We start from the raw sequence: 24,917 nt of genomic DNA, 5'->3' as shown, positions 1-24,917 counted from the left end.
TCTCAGTTGTTAAGTACCTGACTAACATTCATGAAGCTCTAGGTTTGAATCCCAGAATCACATAAACAACTTGGGAGCCGGGCGGTGGTGGCGCACGCCTTTAGTCCCAGCACTCGGGAGGCAGAGGCAGGCGGATCTCTGAGTTCGAGACCAGCCTGGTCTACAAGAGCTAGTTCCAGGACAGGCTCCAAAAAAAAAAACCACAAGAAACCCTGTCTCGGGGAAAAAAAAAAAAAAAAAAAAAAACCTTGGGAATAGACAGGCCTACAATCCCAGCACTTAATTGAGGCAGGAAGAACAGAAGTTCAGGGTCATTACTGGTAGTGAATTTAAGGCCAGCCTGAGATACAGGAGATCCTGTCTCAGTTTTGTCCATTGTAACCATTCTTTCTCTTGTAACATGATATTGGGGATTAAACTTGGCCTCACACCTTTGTAACGGTTTTACCATAGGACTTCAGTTTTTGAGACTGGGTTTCATAATGCATGTTGGCTAAAACTTAGTATATAGCTGGAGCTGACCTTGAACTCTTTATCCTCCAGCCTCCTGCTTGGTAAGTTTTGTGCCATCCTGGCTGATTTTATTTCAGTCTCTCCCCCCCACCCCCCCAACACACCTTGAGGCAGGGTCTCCCTATAGGCTAGTTCAGTTTGTAGCAGTTTGCATACGGAGTTTGTTTATGCACTGGGGCTTCTACAGGGCTTTGAATACCACTAAGGCACTCAATCTTATGTAATGAGGTGATAAAGACATCTTGGGTAGGGGATATGGTTTGTTGAAGTACTCTTTAAGAAAACAAAAACCTTAAGAGCTTTGGGGTGGAATAAGGAAGGACATTAAACCTGAGTATTTTGTAGAACTAGACTATAGTGAATGTAGTAGTCACTTTTCTGTTAGTACTAAATGTTCAAATACATGAGCCTATGGGAACATTTTTTTTTTTTGAGGTTGAATGTTTATTCAGGGAGTTATGGAGGAGGAAAGGTGAGGGGGGGACAGAGAGAGAGAAGGAGAAAGAGACAGAGAAGGGGGAAGCAGAGAAGTGGGGAGACAGGCAGAAGTGAAGCTGCCTCTCCGAGAGGAAGATGGAAAAGAGTGGGAACATTTCTTATTCAAACCTCATTTTTCCCCTGTACCCCAGTAGTCTCATGGCTGTCTCATGTTGCAAACTTCAGAAGTCTAAAATCTTTAACAGTCTCAACATTTAAAGTTTAAAATCTCTTAGGTCTCAAGGCAATCTAATTGACCTATAAAATTTACATGCTTTCAACACACAATGAAATACATTCCTATTCCAAAAGGGAGGAGTGGTGTCCTCTGTTGTGTTCCACAGCTATGATATGAGTAGTTCTTGCCTTCAGCTTCACTCAGGTCTTGAAGAGTCCCTTCCCTGCTACACATTGGCCTCAACAGCTATGAAACCATCAAGGGACAATCACAACTCCTTGATATTTGTTATCTCCCAGACCAGTACTGTGTGCATGACACTGCCAAGTGTTTTTGTTTTGAGACAAGGATTGTATAACAGTTCTGACCTGGAATTCACTTTGTAGACCAGGCTGTCCTTGAACTCCTGAGATCCCTGCCTCTGTCTCCCAAGTGTTGGGATTAAAGGTGTGTGCCACTACCACCTAGGCAACACTGCCAAATTTAGCTGCCAGCTTGGGATGAACCCTTGGATCACAATTTATAGCAGCCTATGTATAGTTGCATTCTGGAAGCAAGAACTTTTCTAGGTTTTTTTTTTATTTTACAAATTGGAATTTTACCTGGTAGGGACTTGATTTGAAGGCTTCTGTCCAGGGTAAACTGGGAGGGTTCTCTTTTAATGGCACTAATCTAAACAATAACAGCTTTAACCACGGCTTGGTTGGCTGCAACATTAAACTAGGTGCTCTTCTGTTCCAAGTTTTGTTTTGTCTCACTTGTCACTGTTTTTATTTCTAGAGAGCAATCAGTAACAATCATGCCACAGACTAAATGTGATGCTGTCTTGAAATTTCCTCCATTAAATTAGTATACCACTTTAAATTTAGTTTCATGCAAGTTTATATTTTTAATGGTTTATGTTTTATGTATACAGTGTTCTGTCTGCATGTATTTTTGCAAACCAGAAGAGGGCACCAGATCTCATAGATGGTTTTGAGCCACCATGTAGTTGCTGGGAATTGAAATTAGGACCTTTGGAAGAGCAGCAAGTGCTCTTAACCTCTGAGCCATCTCTCCATTCCGTCCCTTCACACAAGTTAAGGAGAGAACACAGCTAGGTTCTTTCTAAAGCCTCCAGCTCAGGAGCTGGGGCTCCACAGTTAGTGTATCTCAGTCCTACTGTCTTCCAGGCTCTTGCCAGAATGGCCCAATTAAGCTTGCTTCATCCAACCACTTTACAAAGTTCAAAGTCATCTAATTCCTAAACAAAACAGGTTCCAATTCTGTAGTAATGAGTTTTCTATTGCTTTAATGAAATACCATGACCAAAAGCAATACAACTTTTAAAAAAAGAAAAGTCAAGGGGCCTAGAGAGATGGTCCATATAAGAAAAGCACAAACTGCTCTTACAGAGGACTAAAGTCAGTGTCCATGTGGGCCAGAAGAAGGCATCAGATCTCATAGAGTTAGCTGCAGCTTTGTGTGTGTGTGTGTTGGGGGGGGGGGGGGGTGGGGAGGCAGTCTCCAGATAGCAAAAGACTTGAAAAAAATCCACATCACTGGCATGCAGTAGACTTTTCTGAGGGGCTTTGGGAAAAAGACACACACTCTTGATGGTTTCCTTCAAACCTTTCCTTTATTCTCTATTCTCTCATTCTTGATGTTTTCCTTGTAGTCCATTTTAACTCTTAACCTCTGACTCTATTCTTTCCCTTGCAGTTTATATATCTTAGCAAAACCTCCCAGGCAATATAAAAATCACAATGTGGTTACATTCTGTTTCTCAAGTGAATGATTACAATGAATACAAAACAGTAAAAACAGCATGCTTTCCAAAGCTCTTTTTTTTAAAATATTTATTTATTTATTATGTATACAATATTCTGTCTGTATGCCTGAAGGCCAGAAGAGGGCGCCAGACCTCTTTACAGATGGTTGTGAGCCACCATGTGGTTGCTGGGAATTGAACTCAGGACCTTTGGAAGAGCTTACATAATTAAGCATTTTACACATCACAGAAGAAAACCCAAGAACCCATGTACATTCATACTCAAGCATCTTGTTATAGATTAAACCATGTGGGCAAGTTAAGGTGTTCTTGTCAGGCCTTTGGCTACAGGCTGCACTTTTGCAGTTACAAAGAAAGGGCCAATTATTGCTTACCTTGAAAGGTAATCTTATAAGAACCTTAAAGGAATCACAAAATTAAAATTTATACATGAGGAAGAATCAGTCGTCTCTACTTTAAATCCTTAGGGTACATACTTACTTATCAATTTTTTTTATATCAGTAGATTGATGTCAAAATTGGGTATTAAGAATTAATCATTGCCTTTGATCGTCAACCAACCCTAGCAAGGACAACTAGTAACAGTTGGACTGCTTTGTATTTTTTACCTCAGCTGTGTATCCTTGTGAACTTTTCTAGGGTTTTTCATCTCAAAGCTCTCATCAAAATGTTTGATCTCAAGTTACTTTAAAGCTTCGATTCAGCTAATGATACACAGCTAAACCTGTGGCTGTGTCTTTCAGCATTAAGAGAATTAGAGCCAAGCTGGCTCCTGGGGACTCAATTGTTTTTCTTAATCATTAACTTAAGCTATGATCTATGCAGCTCCTTAAGTGAAACTCATAGGCCCTGGCTGTATTTCCTTGTATTTTTATTCATCAAAACTCTGTATAAGCTAACATTATTATCAGTTAGACAGCTTAGGAAGAAATCATCTCCATAATAATTCACAGGTGAAGATGCCCAGTAGAACATGATGTATCCATTAGACACAGTGCATTACAGCTTTTTGTGTGTGTGTGTGTGTGTGTGTGTGTGTGTGTGAGTTTCCCCGCATCCACTCACACCGTGCCAGATACCAGAGAAGGACAGTGTTAGCAAACATGTAAAGACCAGCATGAGCAAAAGACATACTGGGATCTGTGGTTTTGGAGCCTTTCCTAACTGAGATTGACCCATTGGGGGGTTCCTCCTGGTGGACTGGCACCTTGAACTTCAATTGCCACGTGCTGTTCCTCTGACACAGCCGCCGGGAGTTGTGAACTGCCTCGTATGGGTGTTAGGAAGCAAACGCTGACCCTCTGAAAGAGACAGCGAGTATTCCTCCTAACTGCTGAGCCATCCTCCAGCTTTGTATTTACTATTTTTGAGAAAGGGTCTTGTTTTGTAGCCAAGACGTGCCTGGAACTTAGAATGTAGCCTAGGCTGGCATCAATCTGATAGGAGTCTTCCTTCAACCTTCCCAGTGCAGAGGTTACAGGCAGTAAAACTTACACACAGTTTAACCCTTCTCTTTCTCTCTCCCTTCCTCCCCTGTATGTGTTCATTTGGGTTTATATTGTGCATGCGCGAATGTGTGTGGGTGGCTGTAGGGCCAGAGGTCAATGCTGGGTATGTTCAGTTGCTCTCCACCTTAGTTTTGAAGTCGTCTTTCACTGAACCTTGAGCTCTTTGATTAGCCAGACTGGCTGGTTGGCGAGCCCCAGGGATTCTCCCATTTCCACCTCCCCAGGATTGAAAACCAAGGTGTTTGTTGTAGATGGAGACTACTGGTTTGTTTCCTGGCTGCCCAGACCTGAATAATTGCACAGAAGTTATATTAATTATAACACCGTTTGTCCTATAGCTTAGGCATATTCCTGGCTAACTTTTATATCTTATATTAACCCATTTCTATTAATTTTTGTATTGCCACAAGGTTGTGGCCTACCGGTAAGGTTTCCCAGTGTCTTTCTCCTTCGGCAGCTACATGCCGTCTCTTTTACTCCATCTACACTCTCTATATCTCTGTTCGGATTTGCTGCCTGGCTATATTCTGCCCTGCCATAGGCCAAAGCAGCTTCTTTATTAACCAATGGTAATAAAACACATTTACAGCATATAGAGGGAAATTCCACACCGTCTTCCCTTTTCTGTCTAAATAAACCATCATTATAGATAGTTGTGAACCACCATGTAGTTGCTGGAAATTGAAGTTAGGACCTCTGGAAGAGGGATGCTCCTGGGACTAGAAGTCAGACCGCTGCCTGCCAGACATGAGGAAGCAGGAAAGTAGGATAGAAATAAATAAATACATACATAAATAAATAAAGAAAGAAAGAAAGAAAGAAAGAAAGAAAGAAAGGTAAAAAGCCCCAAGGCAAAACATAGATAAAGAGAAACTGGTTAATGTTGGACTCTAGCGTCCAAACACCGAGAAGGCGTCGCCCCCCAGAGACCATCTCACACACCACAGCCGATGCAAAAGCATGAGGATTTTATTAATTCTGTCATGACAGGGTCCCCCAGCATTCGGGAAGCCGAGGGACCCCGAGTAGCTGGTACAGTCTATTTTTAAAGGGGCCACAGAAGCAAGGGGGGTTGTTCTTTGACTATTTTGATTGGTTTATTCGAAAGGGCTATTACCAATAATTGACTGGAGAGCTGTTGCCAGATCAGATGAGGTAAGAGGTCATTTTGACCCTGTTTCCCAGGGGACCGAACCAAAGCATACGTATATGGGTAATTGTTCAGGAACTGAGTACGTGCGAGTGTAGCTGTTAGGTCCTTGGTTCCCAGGGGAGGAGGGGAAGCACTATGGCACAGAGGCTGAGAGGATTCAGAATTGTCAAAAATGGCTTCAGGATTGTCTTAAAGTCTTACAGTTAAGTTAAAAGAGTTAGCAAGAAACAAGCCTAGGCTAAGGCTGAGCATTCATAACTAAGAGACTAAGACTTGTTAGTCTCTGTCTCACGATTTGGGAGCTGGTTGTGGCTCCAAAGAAAAGGCCCGGTACAGGCCTCTGTTTGGCCTGTCTAAGTTCCTGGGGTGCTTGCCATTTTGTTTCAACTGCATGACCCCCAGCTCTCCTATTGGATGTGCTCTGGCTCTCTGGAGGAGAGAAATTGAACATGAGGGAACTGCAACAAAAATGAGTCCGGCTGTTGAGTTCCCCGTTGGCCTTCCCATTGTCCAATCTACGCGCATGCAGGAGAAAATCCCACCCTTGTCTAGGTACTGGGCAATCTTCTTGGGAGGTATCTGTGAGAAACAAAAGCTAGAGGAGAATGTGAGCTTATAAGCAATGATCTTTAAGGCTAATTCATTTGATAAAGATGATAAGTTGTAAAAATTCAAGAAGTGGGAAAATATCGAGGTGTATTGATAAGGACTGTGCACAGCATAGAGGGCAGAGGGGCCCCGGGAACCTACCAAGTTCACCCAGTGAGTGTGGGGTAGGGACTGATGTGGAATAAAAGCTCAGAGTTTGGGGTTGCATGAGGGGAGGGCCACGTGAAAGACCGGGTACCATCAGTTCTGGGAAGGTTAAAGAGACCAGGTAAGTACGGGCATTGGGATTTAGTTAGGGTGAGCGACAGGAAACTCGGTGGCTGTGTGAGCGAAGAAAGCAGTGTTTTTTGCAGCTGAAAGCTTGAAAGTAACCTTGTAATTAGTTAGATACATGGTTAGATCCCTTTATCCAACTTCAGTGTGACAATACCGCCCCTTCTTCCGTTCTTGGTCAGTGTGCTGCTGGCAGGCATTCTGTTCCAGGAGTGTAGCAGCTGTCCTTGGCTGACACTAATTAGGCCCAGAGAGGTGACAGTGTGACCCTTGTAGGGATGCTAATCTAAGGTTTATTCCGAATGTTAAGGAGGAGAGAGACTCTGTCCCTCCAGAGACCAGCACAGAGCGGCCAGGAGCTGCCATGTGGAGCCCAGGCAGGTGCAGAGGTGACGAAACTCACGGGTCTCTGTGACATGCTTGAGCTCTGAATCCAGCAGTGTAAGAGCCAGTATTGGCCCCAAGTGCCTCTACAAATTCCCTTCCCACTGCCCTTGATCTCTTCTCTCCTTCCCCGCTTCTTTCTTTCTTCCTCCCCCTTCTTACCCTGTCTCTTATGACTTCTGGCTTCAACCTCTCATGCGCTGGGACTATAAGCATGTAACACAACACCTAGCTTATCCAGAGACTTTTTATTTTGGAAAACTGTTATTACCAATTTTGCTTAAGTGGATTTGATTTGGTCTTGTGTTTCCCAATAGAAATGACACAAATCAGCACTGAGGGTAATAGGGTAATTTCTCGCCATAAATTCCCGAGTGCCTAGATCTGCTGAGCAGGTCCCAGGAAACAGATTTGAGGTGTTAATGCATTCAGGAATGACCAGAGGTGGCTGGGAGAAGACACAGACCCAAAGGGATCCGCTGTCTGGGAGTCTCCATTTGGACTCAGAGTGGCAGTGGCTCAGGGTATGGCCTGGGGTCTGTGCTGCGTAGAAACTCATGGCACTCTTTGGTGGCATGTCTCAAAACAGGGCTTGAGATTAGAGTATAAAAAAATGTGACTTCCTTGTGTATTTCTCTCCTCTCTCTCTCTCTCTCTCTCTCTCTCTCTCTCTCTCTCTCTCTCTCTCTCTCTCTCTCTCTCTCTGTTCCTCTTAGATCACTGACTCTGAGGAAACCAGGTTTCAGTGCTGGGAGAAGCTCTGAACACAAACCAACAGAATATTAAGTGAATATCAGGAAATATGTAGCCATATGTAGTCAATAGCACAGAAGGAATCAGAAAAGGAGATTTTCCAGCTGCATTTGAGCCTGGAGTAGATAGCTGCCTGCAGTCTGTCAAGACAGTCCAAACCACACAGTTCTTAAATTCCTACCCAGAGAAACAGTGCAAAACAATAAATGTTTATTGTTTTAAGTTACTGAGTTTTTATTTTTAACTTTTTTTTTTGGTGAGGTCAAATGTTGCTGTGGAGTATAGTTGGCATTTTTTTGGGAGGGGCTGCCAACCAGCTCCCAAATAAAGACACAGAGACTTTTATTAATATGAATGCTAGACCTTAGCATAGGCTTGTCTCACTAGCTCCTTTAAACTTAATTTAACCTGTTTCTATTCATCTATATTTGACCTCAGGGCTTTTTACCTTTCCTTCATTCTGTATGTCCTACTTTTTTACTTCCTGTGTGTGTGTCTGTCTGGCCTCTACCATCTCCCTGTCATCTCTTTTTCTCTCTTCCTTGAGCCTAAATTCCTGCTCTTCCTTACTCTCACTGCCTGTACCTCTTCCCTTGCTATTGACCGTTCAGCTTTTTACTAGACCAATCAGGTGCCTGAGGCGGGCAAGGGAAAACAGCAACACATCTTTATATAGTGAAACAAGTGAAACTCACTTTTACATAGTTAAACATATATTCTACAATGCTGTAGTCCAGGCTGGACTTAAACCCATTATGTAGCCCAGGCTGACCTTGAACTTTCAGCAATCCTCCTGCCTCAGCTGGAATTACAGACCTGTGCTATCATGCCTCCTTGCTTTTTAAAAATGGAAGTCACCTGTTTCGCAGCAATAGGCAAACTGGTAGAGGTGGGAAGGTGGATGTGGTTTTGAAGTCATCTAATGTTTGGAACGAGAAGATAGACTGCTCAGAGGTTTTTCCAAGTTGTGTTTGTATTTCCTAGATAATTTTATAAGAGGAAGGACTTTAGCCCAGAAAAAGTTTTCAGAGGACACAGAAAAATGAGGCTTCATAAATGTGACAAGTCTAATGAAACTCAATTCAATTGAATCAATAAATATTGAGTATTTGTAATGTGCTAGGTAGTGCTAGGCCATGAAATGAGGGAAAGATGTGGGGAGAGCAGACGGCAAATTCATTAGAAAAATAGGCGTTTTTGTTCCTTTTTTAAACCAAGGATAAAGGGTATCGACAACATCCAAGAGAGGGTGAAACAGATATGTAAAACTTGATCAGTCGCTTAGAAAGTCATGATTAGAGCTCAGATGATTAAAACCACACAGATGGAATAATTCTAAGATTCTCAAAGCTGATGCATGATACCATCCAGTGTTTCTGAAAGGGCTGGGACAGAGGCGTCTGGTACATCACTGGCTGTACAGCCTTCAAAGACTTTTCTGGAAAACAAGTGAACTCAATATTTCTAGAACCTTAACAACATTTTTTTCTTTGACCTGCAAATCTTTTATTAATAATTCTAGAAAAGCCTTATAAAAAAGATGTTCATCACAGTAATAGCTCCCAAAATAGAGAGATGCTGGGTATTCTCAAGACTGAAAATCATATAAGAATTCAAATGCGACTGAAGAGTTTTGAAAATTTTGGCTGGCAGCAAACTCACAGGGTAGAAATACGAAGCTTTTTGAAAATGGCCCACAGTGACGAGCAGGTCTGTCTTCCTTTTGGGCCACTTGCCCACTAGTCTCTCACCTCAGAGAGGACCACTTAAAATGTAGCTTTATTCTTTGATCTCCCTTTTGAAGCAGTAACTTCTTTGGCATCTTCTTTTTACCCCATTCAGAAGTCTATCTGAGCCAGATGTGGTGGTGCATGCCTTTAATCCCAGCACTTGGAAGGTAGGTGGATCTCTGTGAGTTCGAGGCCAGCCTGGTCTACACAGTGAGTTCCAGGACAGCCAGGGCCACACAGAGAAGTTCTGTTTCAGAAAAAAAGTATATCTGATGACTCTTCATATTTTCCTGCTTGCACAGGATTGTGAATATGATGTGGGAGTGTCATATATCAATCTGTTGATTTCATTGGTTAAGCAAGAAAGAAACTGCTTGGCTGGCCCTCATAGGTTAAAACATAGGTGGGAGGAGTAAACAGAACAGAATGCTGGGAGGAAGAGGAAGTGAGCTCAGAGACATCCGCAATTCAGCTCCGACCCAGGATGGACATAGGCTAGAATCTTCCCTGTAAGCGCACCTTGGGGTGCAACACAGATGATTAGAAATGGGCTAAATTAATATGTGAGAATTAGCCTAGAAGAGGCTAGATAGAAATGGGCCAAGCAGTGTTTAAATGAATACAGTTTGTGTGTTGTTATTTCGGGCATAAGCTAGCAGGTGGCCGGGGTGCTGGGGATGCAGCCCCGCTGCTCCAACTACTACATGAATATATATGTAATATATATACATATATATCCCAGAGATAGATATTTGCTTATTTTTATATTTTGCTCAAATAATTACTCTACTGTGTGTGAGAATATATTTAGAGTACGTTGTCATTTGAACAGACAGGCACATGATATATTTGAGGGATACAGCCAGCTGTCTCTTTAAGCAGATTTTCCATTTTTACATGTAAGAGGTCTATTTGCTCACACAGCAGCCAGTGCTGTATGGCATCAAACTTTATGTTAGGAAAAAAATGTACCCATAACTTTAGAAGTCTATGAAATGGTGATAGGTTAAGAAGAAAAACTCAACATTTTGTGTACAGAACTTAGCCACGAAATGTATATCATTGAAAGAGACTATGCCAAAATGTTATAGTAGTTATAATGAATGGTCTAGTCAGTGTTTCATTATTGCATACTTTCTGTGGTAGTATTAACATTGCTAGCAAGAATATACTAAGTTTCTCATAGACCCATAGATACAGCACACACTTGTCCTTTAAACACAACACTTGCCAGGGCGATGAGTTTAAGGACATTTGAGGAGGGGCTGGAGAGGCTTCGCAGTTAAGAGTGAGTATCGCTTACTCTTCCAGAGGATCCACGTTCAGTTCCCAGCACCCATGCGGTGTGTCTCACAACTGCCTGTAACTCCAACTCCAGGGGTTCTGGCCTCTGCTGGTGTAGGAACAGAAGTATCCTCCACATGACTGTCCATGAGTATCCTTTGCATGTATACATAAAAAAGTATACTTTAAGACCCACAACACCCCACGGGCTAGTCAGTGGGTAAAGTGCTTTTCGTCAGCTGTGAAGAGTTAAGTTCAATTCCAACTACACGTAACATGGGCATGCATAGGTCTCTACCTTTGCCAAACACACATTTAATAGACAAATAAACAAGTGCAATAAATAACAATAACAAAAACAGTTGAAGAGTATTTTTCTGGCAGCCTGAACAACCACTTTCAATTTTCAATTGTACCATCAGGGGGTGGAAGAGAGTTAAAATTCAGAGATCTTAGAAGCCTGTGTCAGGAAAACCGAGCCCATTGCCGCATGGGGCCCTGACTTAAGACTTGAAACTGGCTTTGGGGGAGCCTAGGCAGTTTGGATGCTCACCTTACTAGACCTGGATGGAGGTGGGTGGTCCTTGGACTTCCCACACGTCAGGGAACCCTGATTGCTCTTCGGGCTGATGTGGGAGGGGAACTTGATCGGGGGAGGGGGAGGGAAATGGGAGGCGGTGGCGAGGAGGAGGCAGAAATCTTTAATAAATAAATAAATTAATAAAAAAGACTTGAAACTGACTTAAAAGTAATATACATTACAAATTAAAATATAAGCCAGGCATAGTAGCACACTCCTTTCGTCCCAGCACGTGTGAGGCAGAGGCAGGTGTGTCCCTGTGGGTTGGAGGTCAGCCTGGTGGACATAATGTGTCCTAGGAGAGCCAGAGCTACATAGTGAGACTCTGCCTTGGAAAAAAAAAACAGGAAAGAAATAAAAATATAGATAATGAGAATTGCATATAATATATTTGTCCCAAGCTTTCCAGTGGGTATGGTGGCACATACTTATAATTCCAGCAACATTGGAAGCTGAGGTAGAAGACTTGCTAATTCAAGACCTGCATGGGCTACAGAGTGAGTTCAAGGCCATCATGGGTATCTTAGTAAGACGGTGTCTCAAAAACAAGCAAGTGAGCAACAAGAAAACCTGATGCTAGGACAGGTCCCTGGGTTCAATGCCCAGAGGAGAGAGAGTGAGAGAGAGAGACGTGGGGGGAGGCAGAAAGAGGAAGAAAGGAAAGGAGAGGGAGAGAGGGGGGAGGGAAGAAGGGAGGAGGAGGAGAGAGAGAGAGAGGGAGACCCAAATTAAAAGTCAAAAACTTCCAGGACAAGTCTTGGTACTGTCTCCAGTGCTCTAGCTCCGGGATGTATCCCTGTACCATGTGTGGTCCACTCACCCCTGCAGTCCAGCTTACCTGGATGTACACCTCCTGATGCACACCTGGCCTCTGCTGCTCCTCGCAGGTGTAGCCAGGCTTCCCTGTCTTGGCTCTATCTCAGCTTACTATTTTATGTGCATGAGTCTTTTGCCTGGATGCATGTCTGTACACCACCTGCATGCCTTTGCAAGCAAAAAGTTACTGGGTGTTAGATTTCCTGGATCTGGAGTTAGGGATTGTCATTAGCCGCCAAATGGATGCTGGGAATTGAATTAAGTTCTCTGGAAAAAACTTCTTAGCAAGTGCCCCTAACCTCATTGTTGTGAATGAAGTCAGGTAAAGAAATGGATGCAAGGCCTTGGGGAGTACCAGGGCTAGAGGCTCACTCCCTCTCATCCCTGTCCTTGCAGAGGACCTTACTGGTGGGACTTGGGGATAGAGTCTGTGAACTTCTTCTAAGTGCTCCACAATTACCCTGTACTGTGCCTGGATCTAACTAGAATCTGTTGAAGTGGCAAATTCTTGTTTCGGTCTGATGGATAATGGGCTTCATGTCCTTAGTCTTGGTAGCTTTAACCTCCATTCTCTCTCCCCAAGAGGACATTGCGCCAAGTCTTTTGCCCTTGCTATGAAGGACAGACTTCTAACTTTGGTCTCTTCATCCCCTAAATAAGTGTGAATTGGGGCAATTCTTTTAGCCTCTCTGAGTTTCAGTCTTGGGGCTAGGCACACAAACGGAGAAGCACTTTGTCTACTACCTGACAAGGAAGGGTCTGACTTGCCTATTTGTTTGGCTTGTTTACGAGGCAAGGTGTCCTTACACTGTAGCCCAGGCTGGATTTGAAACGCACACTTTCCAGTCTGTTTCCTCAGTACTGGATTTACAGGTGTGAGCCTCCTTTTTCCTTGGAGTCTGTCGGGCGGGCGAGGGAAGCAGCCCGGCTCTTACTGATGGGTGAGACTGGTGGTGGAGAAGGGTTCTTAACTGAGTTCAGGTTAGGATGTAGAGTTGACGGGAAACATCGGTAATGCATTTTTCTTGGCATTTTAGACTAAAACCTGAAGTCACTAGGGCGGTGAGTGTTCTACATTCGTTATAGCATCGGTACCATAAGCAAATAGGAGACCGAGAGAATCTGGTGGGAAGAGCCCGGGGTGGGCTTCCGGAGGGAGAAGGACCGGTTTTGACAGTCGTTCAGGGGTCCTACAGGACGGGGTTCAGACTGGCAGCCCCCGGCGGAGCTGCCTGAGCAGCCGCGCCCTAGGGCCAGGGCGGGCTGCCCTCTGCAGGTGCGTGGCGCGGGCGGGGCGTGGGGCGAGCGCAATCGGGCGTGGCTTAGGACCCGGGGCGGCTTCCCGGAGCGACAGTGGAACTCCGAAGTCGCGCCCGGACCTTGGCCCTGACAGTCGCAGTTCCCGGCGTGATTCGGCACGCTGTCCTCCGCCGCCACCCGCTGTCCTCCGCCGCCACCCGCTGTCCTCCGCCGCCACCCGCTGTCCTCCGCCGCCACCCGCTGTCCTCCGCGTCCAGCCCTCGGCGCCGGCATGACGGGCTCGCTGTTCAAGGCAAACTTCTGGGTGAGTGAGCGCACACGGGAGCGAGCTCAGGGTGTGCGCCTCTACCCGGCGAATCTGTTCCCCGGGCCGCGCTGAGTCCGGAGCGCGCCCTCCCCAGAACACCTGGGATCTGACATCACCCCTGGTTCTCACGCTTGAAAACTGAAGCCCGAAAGGAGGGAGCCGGCAGGCCCCGCGGTGCCGAGTCCCACAGATCTGGGAGAACCGGGACATGGGCGTGTGAGCAATCACGCTGGGGTTCTCGGCTGGAGCTTTGCCCTGCCTGGCAGTCCCGTTTTCTGATTTCCCTCCCAGGCCCCAGAGCACCCCCGGAAAGCCATCGCGCGTGTGAGAGCTGGTAGTTCCTAGGTACCAGGTCTTCTTCCCGCTTCATTTTCTCATACCGTTACCCTGTAACTACCTACCCTCCAAGGGTCAATTTTCCCCTTGGAGGAAGCACCGTTGTAGTTTTAAGGCAGGGTAAGACGCTGACCCAGACCTTTTTCTAGGACCCTGACTGTTCCTCCTTTAAGCTAAAAGTTGCCTACCACACCATTCTTCTGCTGTGGCCCCAGCGACTACAGTTAGAGCCTATCGTGTTCCTTTTGCTTGAGGTTGTGAGGTCCTTTTGGGGCCCTGACGGGAAGGCAAAGGGCTGGGTTAGCGTTACAAGGGTTAGCAACCTTCTACTTGGTCCTCATAGGAAGCCTGGCGAATCTCCAGACTTTTTATACTGTGGGGAAAAGGACAGACCTATATACATTCACAGTAGAGTGATTATTTTTTGACCAACAGTTGAGGTACAGAGGCTTTCGCGGATGGTGTGTTCGCACAGTCCCGGGGATGCCTGCAGCACATCTGGCCCTGGTGCAGGCTTTAGTCAAAGTGTTCAGGAAAAAGATTGCTGTTGCCCTTTGACACTGGATATCTTAGCTTGCGTTCAGTTAAGGACCCAGGACCCTTCTCCACCAGTCCCAGAACCCAGCAGTAAGAGCCATGGTTTCTTTCCTTTTCTTCTAAGTCACCTAAAAACCCAGAGCTGGACGGTGTTGGCTGACACCTACCATCCCAGCACCCGGGAGGCTGTGCCGTCATCCTTTGAAGCCCTTGGCAGCCTCCAGCAGTCCCATGGGCATCCTGACAGGAATGGATAGGAAGAGGGGCAGAGTGGAGTCTGAGTTGAGACCTGGGTGAAGGTCTAGGGGTAGTGGTGGTGGTGGTGGTGGTGATGTATGTGTGGGGGTGGGGTTTCTGGTCTGCTTTCAAAAGCTACCTGAGGGGGGCTGGAGAGATGGCTCAGTGGTTAAGAGCACTGGCTGCTCTTCCAGAGGTCCTGAGTTCAATTCCCAGCAACCACATGGTGGCTCACAGCCATCTGTAATGAGATCTGGCGCTCTCTTCTGACATGCAGGCATACATGGAGGCAGAATGTTGTATACATAATAAATGAATAAATGAATATTTAAAAAAAAAGCTACCTGCGGTCCCAGTAACACTTTGCCAAGGTATCTCTAGTTCCTGCAGTTGTTTGATTCAAATAATGAAAATGACTGTATTGTTTCCTGTGCGGATTATTAGATTCTTTAAATGCTAAACCTCCCAGTTACCCTTGGAGGGAACTGACTCACCGTGGTATTTTGCTGATGAGGAAACTGAGTGACAAGTTGAAGCAACATTCTCAAGGCCCTAGAGCTGATGAATAGTGGCCCAGAGCTCTGCATGAACTAACTGCTCCCCCACGTGTCTCCAGGGGCGTGGCACTGAGAGTGAGCCAGTCCCTCCAGTGCATGTGGGACATGTCAGGCCACCGTGTTCGTGAGAGTCTTCCTTTCTCCTGCAGCGGGTCAGGAGTTCTTGGCAGGTAGACAAGATCTGACCGTCAGTGAAATCCTCAACATCAGCTTGCATGCTTGCATTGTGTATACCTCAGTTGAGGCAGGTGGGACTTGCATGCTTGCATTGTGTATACCTCAGTTGAGGCACATGGGACTTGCATGCTTGCATTGTGTATACCTCAGTTGAGGCAGATGGGACTTGCATGCTTGCATTGTGTATACCTCAGTTGAGGCAGGTGGGACTTGCATGCTTGCATTGTGTATACCTCAGTTGAGGCACATGGGACTCGCGGGGCATCAGGACCTGGGAGAAAGGGCACAGAGGGAGCTGTTAGGAGAAAGGCCACTTGCCAAGGAGTCATGCTTTTTAGGGAACAGGGACAAAGACTTGACCGAGTTGATGTTGGAACAGTGACCGTGTTTCATGGACGAGACACTTGTGACTGGATGAGGCAGAGAAGTTTGAAAACATAAGCAGGCACTGACTCCCTGGGTTTAATATTTGCTCTCTATAAAGTGCTCTCTAGGAGAGATGGCTCAGCAGTTAGGAGCACTGGGCTGCTCTTCTAGGGGCCCGGGTTCAATTCCCAGGACCCACATGGCATCTCAGAGCTGTCTGTAACTCCAGTTCCAGGGCATCTGACGGCTTACACAGATAAGCATGCAGGCGAAACACCAGTGCTCGTAGACTGAAAATGAAGTGTCCTCTGGCAGGTGTGGCATTTGCTGGGGTTCAGTCTGTCACCAGCTTTGCTGGAGCAATAGACATCTCCTGAGGGAGGGAGGTAGAAAGGGAAGGTACCTTTTTTTTTTCTTTTGGTTTTTCAAGATTGGTTTCTCTGTGTAGCCCTGGCTGTCCTGGAACTAGTTCTGTAGACCAGGCTGATCTCAAGCTCATAAAGATCTGACTGCCTCCCAAGTGCTGGGATTAAAGGCGTGTATCAGTACTGCCTGGCCTTTTTGTTGTTGTTGTTGTTGTTGTTGAGAGGGAAGGTTTTGGCTGTAGGTGTTTTTTCTAAAAAATATTTATTTATTATGTATACAGTATTCTGTCTGTGTGTATGCCTGCAGGCCAGAAAAGGGCACCAGACTCCATTACAGATGGTTGTGAGCCACCATGTAGTTGCTGGGAATTGAACTCAGGACCTTTGGAAGAGCAGACAATGCTCTTAACCTCTGAGCCATCTCTCCAGCCCCCGGGCTGTAGGTGTTTGACCTCAGGAATATATAGGGGAGGGCTGACTGTGGCAGCTCGCGTCTGTAATTCGAGGAGTTTGAGGCAGGAGGATTGAAAGTTCAAGGCTAAACTGGGCTATTCAGCCGGACTCTGTCAGGAATATAGGGGAGGGAGGGTCCTGGGAATGAAGAGTAGTTATCTGGTGCCAAGGAAACTGAATTGAGAAGTCTGTTCCAGGGTGGAGGTCATGGACTGGGAAGGGAGGCAGATATAGAAACCACAGAGATAGATAAAATTAAAGTCATAGGCTAGGTTAGTCAGCTGCGGGTCAGCAGCTGAAGCAAGGAGAGGGGCCTAGAGCTTTTGTGGAAGGGGAACTGGAGAATGAGATGGGGGGGTGTCCTGAAGGAGGAAGTCAGCAGGAGGAACTGGTTTGTGGAGGAGAAGTGACAATGAACAATATTTAGTCAGGTGTTACACCTGTAGAGGCCTGAGTACAAAGCTCTCTCTGCCCCAGGCCTCTCTTGGAAAGTCCAAGCTCACCCTGCAACTTCAGGTTTGCCCGGCAGTTCCAAGCTTGTCCCACAGCTCCAGGCTCACCCCACAGCTCCAGGCTCACCCAGCAGCTCCAGGCTCACCCAGCAGCTCCAGGCTCACCCAGCAGCTTCAGGATCGCCCTTCATTTCCAGGCTCACCCCGCAGCTCCAGGCTCACCCCGCAGCTCCAGACTCACCCCACAGCTCCAGGCTCACCCAGCAGCTCCAGGTCCACCCCACAGCTCCAGGCTCACCCCACAGCTCCAGGCTCACCCCACAGCTCCAGGTCCACCCCACAGCTCCAGGCTCACCCCACAACTCCAGGCTCACCCACACCTCTAGGTTTGCCCCACAGCTCCAGGCTCACCCCACAGCTCCAGGCTCACCCCGCAGCTCCAGGCTCGCCCCACAACTCCAGGCTCACCCACACCTCCAGGTTTGCCCCACAGCTCCAGGCTCACCCCGCACGTACCCCACAGCTCCAGGCTCGCCCCGCAGCTCCAGGCTCGCCTCGCAGCTCCGGGCTCGCCCCGCAGCTCCAGGCTCGCCCCGCAGCTCCAGGCTCGCCCCGCAGCTCCAGGCTCGCCCCGCAGCTCCAGGCTCGCCCCGCAGCTCCAGGCTAGGTTGGTGAGTATTGAGGACGTCCTGTCAGAGGAGTGTTTTCCAGGCGAGAGGACAGGGTGTCAGCTATCAGAGTTTGGGAGTATTCTAACATTTTGGACATTGCAAACCTGTCAGCAAGTCCTCTAGTGTTTGCTGGTCAACAGCGACCAGCTGGCAGAGACCCCTCTGTTCCTTGGGAGAGGGTGACCTGGGACAGTGCATGGAGAAGCACGACATCCAAGGCTGTCAGCAGGGCCTCTGACGCTAACTTGTGTCACCGGCTTGGTGACTTTGTGCAGGTTGCTTAAGTCCCAAAGCTTCTGTTTTTGCCTTTTTTTCTGTATATAATAGTGGAAATAATGCCGGTCTCTTCCACGAGAGCCTTGTGAGATTAAATTATAGAGTTGAGCGCAGTGACTTGTACCTTGTAATTGTTAGCTGTTGTTAATATTGGCACAGATGGCTCAGTGGGTAAAGCACATGCAGTGAAGTCCAGGGAGCTGAATCCAATCCCCTGGGCCCACATGATGGAAGAACAGAACCAACGCCCACAAGTTGACCTCTGACCTTCACACATATGCTGTGTGGCATGCTTGTTTTAAAATAAAAAAAAATTAAAGTTAAACAAAAGAGACAGTAACCAGGCATGGAACCTCACACCTTTAATCCCAGCACTCGGGAGGCAGAGGCAGGGGGATCTCTGTAAATCTGAGGCCAGCCTGGTCCCTCAGAGCTAGTTATAGAGCAGCCAGGGCTACATAGAGAAACCCTGTTTTGAAAAAAAAAAAACAAAAAGAAGAGGAGGAGGAGGAAGAAGAGCGGCAGTGACAGCATTTGCTGGATGCCTGATTTAAGAAGGAGGAAGGGGACAGGGAAAGGCAGGGACCAAGGAGACAACCAGGAAGTAGCCATGGCGGGCTTCAGAGAGGAACAGGCTGAAGCTGAGAGACTCATGATCAAATTCAGTGCCGGTCCTGAAAATTTAGCCGACACACTCATTTTATTCAAATGTCCTATGAAACATTTATTTAAAGGAACCTTTTGAGCTAGTGAGATGGTTCAGTGGGTAAAGGCAGTTGCCGTCAAGCCTGACAACCCGAGTTTGATCCCTGGAACCCACACAGTGGGAGGAGAAAACCAAGTCCAACAAGTTGTCTTCTGTGGATTGGAGAGATGGCTCAGCAGTTAAGAACAAAACAAAACAAAATAACAACACAACACTGGCTGGTCTTCCAGAGGACCCAGGTTCAATTCCCAGCACTTACATGGCAGCTTACAAGTTCTCCTCTGGTTTCCACATGTATACTGTGGCACCCTGATTCCTGCATGCCCCCCACCCCAGACAAATAAATAAAAAATAAACAGAAAAATACATAAGGGAATCTTTTGGTAGGTCTGCTTTCCAAGGAAGTAATCAGTATTCAAGAAGTGTATTTGAAGGTTTATGTGTATGAGTGTTCTCCCTGCATGTATAAGCACCATGTGTATACACTTTCCAGCAGGGCAGAAGAGGTCCTTGGAGCCTCTGGAACTGGAATTATGGGTGGTATGAGGGCTGGGAACTGAACCTGGGTCGTCTGTAAAAGCAGCAATTGCTCTTAAAATCGGAGCCACCTCTTCAGCCTCATTGTTAGTAGTTTCGAAAACAAGAACTCAGCCATGGTGGCTCATGCCTATTATCTCAGTGGCTAGGAGGCCGAGGCAGGGGGATTCCTTTCATAAGTTGAAGGTTTAACAGGCTGTGTCATGAATTCCAGGCCATCTTGGGCTGCAGAATGAGATCCAAGAGGCACATTAGAAATCTATGGGATCAGCCCTGATGAGGTTTGCCTTCTTATCTGTGCACATTCTTCAGCTTGTATCACTTCTCATGGCTGAAGAGGCCTAACTTAACATCAGTGCAGCCATGACAGGCTGCAGACTAGCACTCCTGGGACTAGGCCTCACCTTTACAACAACCAGGAAAAGCCACAGACTGTACCCTGCAGGGGACCAATCAGAATTAGGACAAACAAGTACTAGATGCTCCAGAACATTAAGAATATCTTATATATAGGTTGTCAGTTTCCTTGCAGCAATACCAGTACCAGTCTTTGTTTGACAAGACTCCAGCCACCCCACTCCTGTCCAGTCAGGAGTGCAACCCTCATCTGAATCCGGAATTCCCCTACCGCCCTGTCCTTTACTTCTCCCTGCCATAACTGAGCTCAGTGCTGCTCTCCCTAATCCAACCACTGTGTAGGAGGGACAGAGAGCCCAAACTCGAGCTTGCAATAAAGGCTCTTAGCTTTTGCTAAGAGAGCCTAGTGGTCTCTAGGGGACTCATGACGCGGTGGGGGGGCAGTTGGGTAGGCAGTGCTGTGCGATTTATCTTGGTTAACTTTGATGGTTCCACTCCAGAAGGAGACAATTGTCAGTGACGTGGTTTCCAGAGCTTCAGCACAGATGCGAGATGGCACTCTTCAGATGAGGGTGTGCTCAGACAAAAGTGCCTTTCTGCTGTGGGCATGCACAGGCGACTCTAGAACCAGTTCCAGAAGAGACAGAGAGAATCACATCCTCTCACCCGAGGGGGTTTCCAGGAGCCTCATTTGAGCATGAGGTCCCACTCGTGCCTGAAGGGCAGATTTTCTGGGTCTGGAATAGCCTCCCAGTCACGATCAGCACCCTACTCCTGCCTTGGGTGGGACCCCTCACTCTACCTGGAGATTGTCCAGAGGAAGTTTGGGTCCCTTCCTAATTAGCTCATTACCCAGCTATCAGCCCACAGCTGTTCCTCGTCCAAACCTTTGGCCCTAGAGTGGCCCCCACCCCGGTGCAGTGCTGGGCATGCTCAAGGCTCTTCTCAATACTGTGTGCTTTGGAGTCTGTGGAGTTTGCCTTGCCTTCCTTCTCCTATACCAGCTGCTGCATATTGACTCCATGTGATATTTTGCACTACATTTAGGATGTTTCTCTATTTTTTTTTTTTTTTGAGCTGCTAGAGTCTCAAACTTGCAATCTTGCCTTGGCTTGCCATGTGCTGTAACACACAGCTCTAATTAAAAAGAAAAATGAAAAAAAAATTTAGATTTTTTTAAAAAACTTTTTATGTTTTGCCTGAATGTATATATATATATATATATATATATATATATATATATATATATATATATATATGTACCATGGGCATGTTTGGTACCCTCAGAGGTCAGAAGAGGCTGTTGAGACCCCTGGAACTCAGAGAAAAAAACCCTATCTTGAAAAACCAAAACCAAAAACAACAAATAAACAAAAAAAAATTCTTATTTTATTTAAAAAATTTAGTAAGAATGATATGGGACCTACCTTTCAGGAGGAAAAAAAAAACAAACAAGAAATCCATGACAAAATTGGGGATACTTAGAAAGATAGAGGGTTTTGCCTGATCAAGGCAAATACTTTTTTTAAAAAAAGTATAGTAACAAAAGGACATGCTTTGAAAAAAAATCTAAGTACTTTCTTATGACTTAAGAAAGAAATAATGTTTTTCTCCTGTGTGCCCAATCTAACCCCATAGGCTTTACTGAAAATCTTAGCTCTTTCTCTCCGTAGTTACTGGCACCTCCCCTCCTTCACGTGGAATCCTGCTGTGTTGTCCAGGCTGATCTCAAACTCTTGGCATCGCCCCCCTGAGAAGCTGGGTCTATGGAAGTGCACCGCTGTGTCCAGATGGCATTTTCAGTTTTAGTTGATGTGTATGGGTGTTTTGCTTGCATGCATGTGTGTACATACTGTGTCTACAGTGCTTGAGGAGGCCAGAAGAGAGTGTAGGATCCGGGAACTGGAGTTAGGGGTTGTCAGCTGCAATGTGAGTCCTGGGAGCTGAACCCTGGTCCTGCAGGAGAGCAGCCAGTGCTCTTAGCCACTGAACCGCCTCTGGAGCTCAGCGGTTCTCAATCTTCCCAATGCTGCTACTGTTTAACACAGTTCCTCATGTTGTGGTGACCCCCAACCACAAATTTTTTCATTGCTTCTTCAAAATTGTAACTTTGCTACTGTTACAAATTGTAATGAAAATATCGGATATGCAGGATATCTGACATGCAATCCCTGTGGGGTTGAGACCCACAGGTTGAAAACCTCTGCTCTGGCCCCTGCTTACCCTTTCTTGATGAACCCACTCAGGGCACTGTCTACCGATGACGGCTATAACAGAGGCCTTAGCACTCTTATGCCGCCATTCCCACTTCCCTATAAAATCATGACACTACTTTTAACTTTTTATTTAGAAAAAGAATTCAAAGTTACAGAAGTTTCCATGTTATAAATAATTAACATATAATATTTTCTTCACTTAGAGTCTTTGTTGTTAAATACCATTTCTTCACATATATATTTCTGGCACTCAGGAGGCAGAGGCAGATGGTTCTCTGTGAGTTCGAGGTCAGCCAGGACCACACTGTTTCCATAAGGAAGAAAGAGAGGAAAAAAAAAAAACCACTGTCACTGCCCACACTCTTAGACCACAAGAGGATTATTTACTCAGAGCTGCGTATAAACTGTGACCACTTCTTTGTTCTTGGTTTTCCTGGATAGCATCATTGTCATTTTTTCCTTGTTTACCTTATTTCCTTCTTTGTCTGGAGCCCTACTCCCCCGTTTCCCTTTCAAATGCTCCAGCGTATGGGGTACTTTCCCAGTCAGGTGTGGTACATGCAACTGTAACCCCAATACTTGGGAAGTTGAGGTTCAGGTTCTTGAGTTCCTGGCCAGCTTGGGGTGCATAGTGAGACTGTGTTCCAAAACAAACACACAGAACCCTTCCTCCTCACATCTTTCTGTGGAGACCTACCTTCCCCAGGAACCCTTGGTCCTTTTTCCCACCTCTGCTCGTTCTTTCTCAAGCCTGCTGCTGCTCAGCTGCCATCCCAGGCAAACATTCTATGTTCTTCTGCTTCGAAGTTTCCGTTTTCCAGATCCCAAGTCATTCAGAGAACTCTTAAAATGTAAATTGAGTCATGCCATTCTTGGTATAAATTCTTCCGGTGGCCTCTCATCGCAACTACTGCCTCTCTGAGCACATCACCTTCCACCATCCATACCACAGTGTCTTTGGGTCACTTGTCAGATAACGAATTGTTTCCGCTAGCTGTGTCACCTGTTGTCACGACAACCTACGTGTCCCGCTCAGTAAGGTACGTCCATGTACTGTGATCATTGTGTACACTTTTTAGTGTTTCATACTTGAGTTAAAATACCATAACTTTGTCTCTCAATAACTGGTACTGAGCTACATCCCCAGCTCCTAATAACTATTTAAAACACAAGGTACCATCCTCTTCCTGTTTGACAGTGTGTAATTTCCAGAGCTTTCTATAAAAGATAATGTTAAGATGCATAAGGTTTTTGGTGTCTAATTCTGAAAACACATGATAGACAGCCCGTCTAGCCCTGTTGCTGTGTCGTTCAATAAGATCTCTCTCTCCACAGTGATAATTTCACCCTTTTCCCACTTGAACCTCTAACTGCTGTGCCAATCTTCCATCCTTTTGACATTGCAAGATGATATTGTAATGTGTTGGGCTGAGTTCATAGCTTTTTTGGGACACATGGAGCCCTAGGCCACAGGTCAGTCATGTTTGCTTGAGTCAACTCCATTAAGAAACTGAACAGCAGCCAGTGACGCCTCACCTTCTGAATAGATAGATATGTTTAGTCTCCGCTGAGAACCAGGGAATTTCATACAGCAGTGCCCAGATAACAATCCTGTTGTCTCTACCATCACTAGTTCCCAAATGGCCATTGCGGGGCTAAGCATGGACCCATATTCCTATGTGGTTATGCTTGTAGTACTTCGTCCAGCAGCTCATGAATGAACCCAGGTTGGTGTTGCTGAGCAACAAATACAAGTCAAAACACCACGGCAACAGTTTCCTCTCTTGTATTTATTGAACACTACAGAATCCTTCTTTAGCCACAGTTTCTCTTTTTGAGTTTTGAGTTACTTATGGTGAGTTATAGCTGAAGTATATTAAATGGAAAATTCCAGTAGCAGGTAATTCACATCTGAAGTGGCACACCATTCTGAGCAAAGCTGGAATCTCAGGCTTTCTCCCTCTGCTTGGCCTTGCATATGAATCATCCCTTGGTCCAGTGTTCCCTCTGGAGGCACTACTCTGTTTAGTTAAAATCTCTTTGGAGCTCAAAATCGTAATGTTGGTAATGCCAACATAAAATGGAGGCAGGTGAATCTCTGAGTTCAAGGCCAGCCTGGTCTACAGGTGGCGTTCCAGGATTTCTAGGACTGCTACAAAAATATTAGCATGTTATAAAGCAAATCTTTTGAGTAACCCAATGTTTTATGTTTTATGTTTGATGTCCTTGACTGAAAGCGGTTCTCCTCTATGGGGAAGGTAGTCCTCTTCCCCTGGCTGTGAGTCTTTAGGAGAGGCACACAGAGTGGTGACGGATGAAGGGGGAGGTCACCTAGTCAGTCAGATCAGCCGAATGAACCCTGAGATCAATGGCACAGCAGATGTTGTAGCCAGATTGCCCTAGAGTCTGTCATGTGTGGCTTGATGTTATTCAGTGATCTGCTCTTCTAGGAAGCCCAGTGGAAAGACAAGTCTTTTGAATAGGGGGGTAAGGGTGAGACTCGGACGAGGGTGAGAGGAACTGGGATTGGTTGAAAGTTCAACGGGTGCAAAAAGCCCTTCAGTAGACATTATATGTAATTCTTTAACATGGTGGGAAGTAAGTAGCACATGATGAAAAAATACCAAAATTAAAGCAACAGCAGCGGCAATGTCTGAGTGGCACTTGCCTCCACCAATCAGGGTCACTTGTCTGAGAGAAAGCAGAGGTGGTGCCTGTGCATGGGACGGCTCTAGAAGCTGGGCAAGTAGAAGCTCACCTAAATAAAGCCCAGTGGGGTCCTTGAGGGACAGACAGATGTGGCGTGAGGATGCTGGGTGTCTCCTTGGAGCAGAAGCTCATTTGCTCTCCCCACCTATTTCCTTATCCTGACTTAAGAGTGATTGCCCTAATTCTCAAAAGAGAACGAAAGTGAATTCTAAGAGCAGGGAAAAAATGTTTTACCTCACTCATAAAATTCAAATTTAAAAATTCAAATTAAAACTAAAATAGTGGTGGTTTATGCCACAACCCCTGCACTCCAGAGGATGAGGAAGAAGGATCTCTGTGAGTTCAGAGCAACTTGGGCTACACAGTGAA

At 45.9% G+C, this 24,917-nt stretch overlaps 1 protein-coding gene across 1 annotated transcript in view; it reads left to right on the top strand.

Annotated features, from left to right (window-relative positions):
* The first annotated feature begins 13,351 nt into the window (after window positions 1-13,351).
* The window catches only part of Pstpip2 (proline-serine-threonine phosphatase interacting protein 2), a 67,994-nt gene continuing 56,428 nt past the window's right edge, over window positions 13,352-24,917 (top strand). The window contains exon 1 of the mRNA XM_075968213.1: window positions 13,352-13,593. Within this exon, the coding sequence (XP_075824328.1) occupies window positions 13,561-13,593 (33 nt within the window). The 5' untranslated portion in view covers window positions 13,352-13,560. The remainder of the gene's footprint in view (window positions 13,594-24,917) is intronic.

Source organism: Microtus pennsylvanicus, chromosome 4 (genome assembly GCF_037038515.1).
Source record: "Microtus pennsylvanicus isolate mMicPen1 chromosome 4, mMicPen1.hap1, whole genome shotgun sequence".
Classification (NCBI taxonomy): Eukaryota; Metazoa; Chordata; class Mammalia; order Rodentia; family Cricetidae; genus Microtus; species Microtus pennsylvanicus.
This window is presented reverse-complemented; position numbering and strand designations above follow the sequence as displayed.